Source organism: Mytilus galloprovincialis, chromosome 2 (genome assembly GCF_965363235.1).
Source record: "Mytilus galloprovincialis chromosome 2, xbMytGall1.hap1.1, whole genome shotgun sequence".
In the NCBI taxonomy this organism is placed as follows: Eukaryota; Metazoa; Mollusca; class Bivalvia; order Mytilida; family Mytilidae; genus Mytilus; species Mytilus galloprovincialis.
Window position 1 is genome coordinate 101,970,442 of NC_134839.1, and position 7,165 is coordinate 101,977,606.

At 31.9% G+C, this 7,165-nt stretch overlaps 1 protein-coding gene across 1 annotated transcript; it reads left to right on the forward strand.

Moving 5' to 3' along the window:
* Positions 1 to 55: 55 nt before the first annotated feature.
* LOC143062587 (uncharacterized) lies at positions 56 to 6,678 on the forward strand. The gene is made up of 5 exons (XM_076234250.1): positions 56 to 159; positions 417 to 647; positions 762 to 854; positions 4,513 to 4,668; positions 6,532 to 6,678. Exons 1-5 carry the CDS (start codon positions 88 to 90, stop codon positions 6,676 to 6,678), a joined length of 699 nt encoding a protein of 232 aa, XP_076090365.1. The 5' UTR covers positions 56 to 87.
* The last annotated feature ends 487 nt before the right edge of the window (positions 6,679 to 7,165 follow it).

Consider the following 7,165-nt stretch of genomic DNA (forward strand, 5'->3'; position numbering starts at 1 on the left):
TAATAATCAAAAATATTAATAATTAAAAAAAAGTATATGATATCGTTATAACCTGTAATTGTTTTTAAAACATTTCCCAACATAGCTATGTGCTATCTTGTCATTGTTCCAAATGAATGGTTACTTGACAAAATTACTTTAAAGCCAACAATGGCAGATGTAAGTATATGTAGAACACGTAATAATTAAAAATTATAGGCATCTATACATATTGATCAGCCGTAACAGCTGAATATTTACGTACGAATTCTATGTAGAACTAACATGAAAACAATATGTAAAAAGGCACTTTTCACTTCAACAATATTTCGGTTTTATGTTATCATTAACGTTTTGGTTTCACTTACGAATACATCTTGTTTACCTATCTACAACTTGTACAAGTGTTAAAATCAGTGTGTAAATTTTAATTGTAGGATTATGAATCCGATTTCGATACAGCATCCACATCAAGGACATCGCCTACCAAATCAATAACTTTACCATACGGAAGTTCTCATCATTGTTTTACTCGATCATATGGATTCTATTCAGCTAGGACACCTTCTTCAGCTGCTAGTGAAAACCCTGGGAAGAAGTATCTTAAATCATCATTTCCAGATCTAATAGAGACATTAAAAAGCCATACGAAACCAAAACAGAAAAGGGTATGTGACATTTACTGGATTATTTAAATGCATATAAACATGGTAATTTGATATTAAGATTGGAACAAAACGCAATTTACTTCAAGATAGAGGGATTCTTTTTATACTTTTTAGGAAATATCCACACCAGATTCTCATGAAGAAAATAAAGATAAAAAAGATGAGAAGAGACTGACATTTGGCGAGGAAATACGTCGAAGAAATGAGGTATCTTAAGATTTTGGCTTAAAATGTATTCTTAGAACAGAAAAATGAAGAAGTCAAGAATAAAGTAAAATCATTTAAGTATCAACCGAGTTGCGAAGAAGCTCAACCTAACTCGCATTTTACTCCTTTTTTATTGTTTTATTCTGATAATGCTGATATCAACAATATCAACAAAATTTTACCTCTTGTAAGCTTATTTTGAATTAAAGCTATGATGCCTACTTGCAATAAAGAATCTCTCAAAGTCAAATTTGAAAAAAGAAATCCCTCAGCGATGACAGTTATCATATTTCAGTGTTTGCCGTATAAACGTTAAGGTTGCCTGTTCATTAGATGAGCTTTGCATTACTTATCACTTAGTGTAAATACAGAACAAACTGATCAAATTATTTCTTCAGTTGTCCTTTTGATACGTTCCATATTTTGATTGACTATTGCAATGAGAATTGTGAATATTTTAATTCGTAACAAACGAAGTCGGTTTACATTTAATAATCCTTACAGAAAAACAAACATACATTTTATTGGGATTTTTTACACACTCAAGATATTGGCCATAGATATCAATTCAGAACTACATTTGACGACATATGTGATAATTTCAATCTTTTCCTTTGCAAACTTTTAATATCTGTGTAGCAACATTCCAGAAGAATCTGCGTATGAAGTATGTTTCTCCCAGTTTATACAATATACCAGGTTTTTTTATGTTTGGTTTGCCTTCAATGATGCAAGGACATCAAGGGTTTCAAATGGTAAAGTAAAAGTCATCCGTTTAACATTTTTGTAGGACGCCATCATGATTTAGTTGATTTTAAGGGAATATCTGTGTCATAGATGACAACTGGTATGTTCCAAATATCGTTACCACTATCCAGTCTTCGTAGCCCTTATGAAATCTACTTTTTTTATAACTCCCAATTAGTAACAACTCAGTTGCCGTATCTTTAGCAGGAACAGGTGGTTACCCTTAAAGTACAACAGTACTGATTTCGTTTATGATTTTGGTTCTGATCGTGTTGGTTTATTATTATTTTATTTTGTTTGAACATGTTTTGTTATTGTTATTTGTCTTTTCGATATTTTATTTTTTTGTCATGATGTTGTACGTTTTTATTGGTATTATGATTTCGGTTGTTCCCTTTGTTGCTAATATATTTTTATGCCCCACCTACGATAGTAGAGGGGCATTATGTTTTCTGGTCTGTGGTTCCGTTCGTTCGTCCGTCCGTCCGTTCGTTCGTTCGTCCCGCTTCAGGTTAAAGTTTTTGGTCGAGGTAGTTTTTGATGTAGTTGAAGTCCAATCAACTTGAAACTTAGTATATATGTTCCTGATTATATGATCTTTCTAATTGTAATGTCAAATTAGAGTTCTGACCCCAATTTCACGGTCCACTGAACATAGAAAATGATAGTGCGAGTGGGGCATCCGTGTACTGGGGACACATTCTTGTTCTTTTTAAGTTAGATGACATGTAAGAAACTTTACGAAAACCTGAATAATAAATATGTTTTTATAAGAAGTATAAATGAAGTCTTGTATTGCATGACAACTGATCCTCTTTTTAGCTCACCTGGCCCAAAGGGCGAAGTGAGCTTTTCCCATCACTTTGCGTCCGACGTCCGTCGTCCGTCGACGTTAACTTTTACAAAAATCTTCTCCTCTGAAACTAATGGGCCAAATTAAACCAAACTTAGCCACAATCATCATTGGGGTATCTAGTTTAAAAAATGTGTCCGGTGACCCGGCCAACCAACCAAGATGGCCGCCATGGCTAAAAATAGAACATAGGGGTAAAATGCAGTTTTTGGCTTATATCTCAAAAACCAAAGTATTTAGAGCAAATCTGACATGAAGTATTATTGTTTATCAGGTCAAGATCTATCTGCCCTGAAATTTTGAGATGAATCGGACAACCTGTTGTTGGTTTGCTGCCCCTGAATTGGTAATTTTAACGAAATTTTGCTGTTTTTGGTTATTATATCAATTTTTAACCATTTTTCGTAAATCTTAGTAATCTTTTACAAAAATCTTCTCCTCTGAAACTGCTGGGCCAAATTAAACAAAACTTGGCCATAATCATTATTAGGGTATCTAGTTTTAAAATGTGTCCGGTTACCCGGCATACCAACCAAGATGGCTGCCATGGCTAAAAATAAAACATAGGGGTAAAATGCAGTTTTTGTCTTATATCTCAAAAACCAAAGTATTTAGAGCAAATCTGACATGAAGTATTATTGTTTATCAGGTCAAGATCTATCTGCCCTGAAATTTTGAGATGAATCGGACAACCTGTTGTTGGTTTGCTGCCCTTGAATTGGTAATTTTAACGAAATTTTGCTGTTTTTGGTTATTATATCAATTTTTAACCATTTTTCGTAAATCTTAGTAATCTTTTACAAAAATCTTCTCCTTTGAAACTGCTGGGCCAAATTAAACAAAACTTGGCCATAATCATCATTAGGGTATCTAGTTTTAAAATGTGTCCGGTTACCCGGCATACCAACCAAGATGGCTGCCATGGCTAAAAATAAAACATAGGGGTAAAATGCAGTTTTTGGCTTATATCTCAAAAACCAAAGCATTTAGAGCAAATCTGACAGGGGGGTAATTGTTAATCAGGTCAAGATCTACAAAATGATGTATCTGCTCTACATTTCTCAGATGAATCGGACAACCCGTTGTTAGGTTGCTGCCCCTAAATTGGTAATTTTAAGGAAATTTTGCTGTTTTTGGTTATTATCTTGAATATTAATATAGACAGAGATAAACAGTTTTTCATAATTTTCATAAAATTTGTAAATTTTTACTAACATTTTCCATTGTAACTACTGGGCCAAGTTCATTATAGATAGAGATAATTGTAAGCAGCAAGAATTTTCAGTAAAGTAAGATCTACAAACACATCACCATCACCAAAACACAATTTTGTCATGAATCCATCTGTGTCCTTTGTTTGATATTCACATAGACCAAGGTGAGCGACACAGGCTCTTTAGAGCCTCTAGTTTTACTATTTTCTGATTTTAATATTAGCAATCCATCTTTGGTTTAGACTTAAATGTTCTGGGCATACATATATTTATATATTTATATATATAAACATCCGACCCTCCCAAATAGATGTGTGCCATTTAGGAATTTATTGTTGAGCGATAAGTCCATTTAGCTTTTTATGAATCCTGGTACCTAGGAAATCATCGGATTGAATATAAGCAATATCTTTTATGATAGAAATGTGTATGCATTGATGAAATGGGCATTAGAATTTCAGGCATAAACACATGTGAGCCGGTATTCAAGACTGGTCATTATTAGATTAGTATTGATGTTAGCTTTGGTTATAACTCCTTTAAGCAATTAAGGTATTACTCTTGCATAGCTATTAGGTTTTCTTAAGCTTGGGTTGATAATAAAATCACAAAAGAGCCCTGTCTTTGTTTTCTCTGACATTTGATTAAAAAACGTTTAACAAAAATACCAGACTCCAATGTAAATATCGAAAAAGGTAAGTTTTATTTGTCTTAAGCAAACTCTGAAATGTCCAAAATGAATCGTAAAATTCTCTCATACCACGACAACTCTTTCTACGTATTTCTTTAATATATCTTTTTCAATGCTTTTACGAACTGTTATATATTGTTTCCTCATATTTAGAGTCAATGGCTGAGAATAGAAGATGTTGTCAAGGACACAATGGAAAGATACGATGATTATTGTAAAAAGCTGACCATCAAAAATGAAGTTCAACAAAAGGAAATTCAGGAAAAAAACCAAAAACAGATAAAGATACTTGAAAAAATGGAAGAAAAGGTAAAGCATTCCCGTTGAAGAAATATAATACAAAATGGGTGTGCACAAAAGGTAACATAAACTGCATAAAATAAGTTTATATCAAAGAACTTATGACAGCAATATTAAATTACATACACACTTAGCCGAATAATTAGATATCATGTTACAAACACCATGACAGGCAGATTTTCTGGTAATTTCAATTTTATTTATTTCTATTACATGTTCTTCATGATTCAGACGAAATATGCTTTTACCTCTCTCGAAATGTACTTTATTATGAAATTAAAATGTGAAAAACAATCATAAATAGGGACTAAATGCATATTTAATAATTTCAAGTAAACGTTTTCAAAAATAATTATTAAACCTCGTAAAAGGGTGCTTAGGTCACGCAAGCACATATGTGATTCGTGTGTGTGTGTGTGTGTGTGTGTGTGTGTTAAAAAGTAAAATCACAAAAATACTGAACTGAGAGGAAAATCAATCCGGAAAGTCCATAATCACATGGCAATATCAAATAACAAAACGCATCAAAAACGAATGGACAAGAACTGTCATATTCCTGACTTGGTATAGGCATTTTCAAATATAGAAAATGGTGGATTAAACCTGGTTTTATAGCGCTAACCCTCTCACTTTGATGACAGTCTCATCAAATTCCGTAATATTTACATTGATGCGTTAACTAAACAGACACAATAAATAAAATAGTCAAAATATAAGTTATCTTATTAGTTTTATAGGTGGATCTGGTAGTTAGATGTTTATCGTAGGTGTGAAGAGGAGTTGAACGCTGAGTTATTCTATCAGCAGAAAAATGCCGTGGAATAAATATTAATATTGCTAATTGGAATACATCAATCTTGAAGCTACACCATCAAATCAGAAACGATTTTTTTTTAACTTTTGATCTTCATCAATAGAAAACTGTCTAAACCATCAATAGACTCCGAAACATACAGAGACATCCCAAAGAGGGGAATATATTATCAGTTTGAAAATTTTAAACATATCAATTTCAAAACCTTTTTTTTTTTATTTTTTTATTTTTTTTTTATCTTTTTCGGTGATATAACAAACGATACATAAATGACCGTATGTACAATGATTTAACCACAGTGTGATTATTATTTTTATCTCAAAGAGTAGATGTCATGGACAATTTGTATGCTTGTTTGCCTTGTAAATTATATTACCATAAAAATCTTGATAATCATGATAGACCACGAAACAAAACAAAAAGAATGTGTAAAATGACCGATGGATAGTTGACTCATTGGCACTCATACCACATCTTTTAATTTCTAAATACATGTTTTACGAATCAGCTTGAGCATATAAAAGATATTATGTCTTCATTCGAACAATTGTTGAGTCATGACATGGAAAACACAGATATGTATTTGACTGCCGTTTTTGGATAATTTTAATGAAATACAATTCAATAGCCAAATATCGTGTATGTCAAACTCGCGTTTTGTGTTAAAATACATACATAAAAAATAATCAAAGAACAATAAAAAAAAAAAATCACGGAAATAAACTCATCATAGATACCAGGATTAAAATGTTGTATTTGCGTTAGATGCACGTTAAGTCTACAAAAATAGTCAACATTGATGCTCGAATCCAAACAAATATTAAAAAGGTCAAATAAAATATATAAAATTTTGTCAATAATCAGTATATGCAAATGATTTTCAAAAAATGTGTCAAAACATAATACTTTATAGTTTTGCAGACCAAATCTGCAAGCTTCTTCCTGTAGACCGACAAATTACCATCTTGGATAAATATGTAACACATGATTTGTTCAATATCTTACATTAACCTTTCAATTATACTGATACCTTTTTTTCTATTTAATTTCATTTTCAGAAAAAATCGGATAATATGAAACGATCATCATATGCAAGAATATGGAATCACCACGCTAAAATGAGAGAATTAGCTGAAAAGTTGTACGAAGAGAAAGTAGAGAGGGAGCAGATAAGACATGCTAGATATAGGGAAAAGGCAAGTTAAAACTTCAATGTAAACTGCATGCATGTTTTACACTGACCTGTGGTCAAATTTATTCTTTTAACGTTACGCTGACGACAAACAAGAGGCGAAAGATACCAAAGGAACATTCAAACTAAAAAACAAAATATAGACAAATATAGAAGCAGCAGCACACAAAACACAACACAGAAGGCTGAGCAGCAAGAACACCATCAAAAACTTAATTTTGATGATACAAGGTGCTCTGGAAAAGTATCGGTTTCCCTTCAAATTAACGATGCATTATTGATTGCATTGTCACACAAGTGAAAATTTCTTGTTAAGCTTCCAAAATAAGAAATTATTGATATTTTCATGATTTTTTGTCACGTTGGTTTGTTGTATCATTGTAAATGACGTTTTCTCCATCGTTTTATTTATATTGATATATACGTTCAAACAAATGCTTCATATTGTAGTTTCTTTTTTCGAAGATTTCAAAATACAAATATTTTCTACACTAGATTTT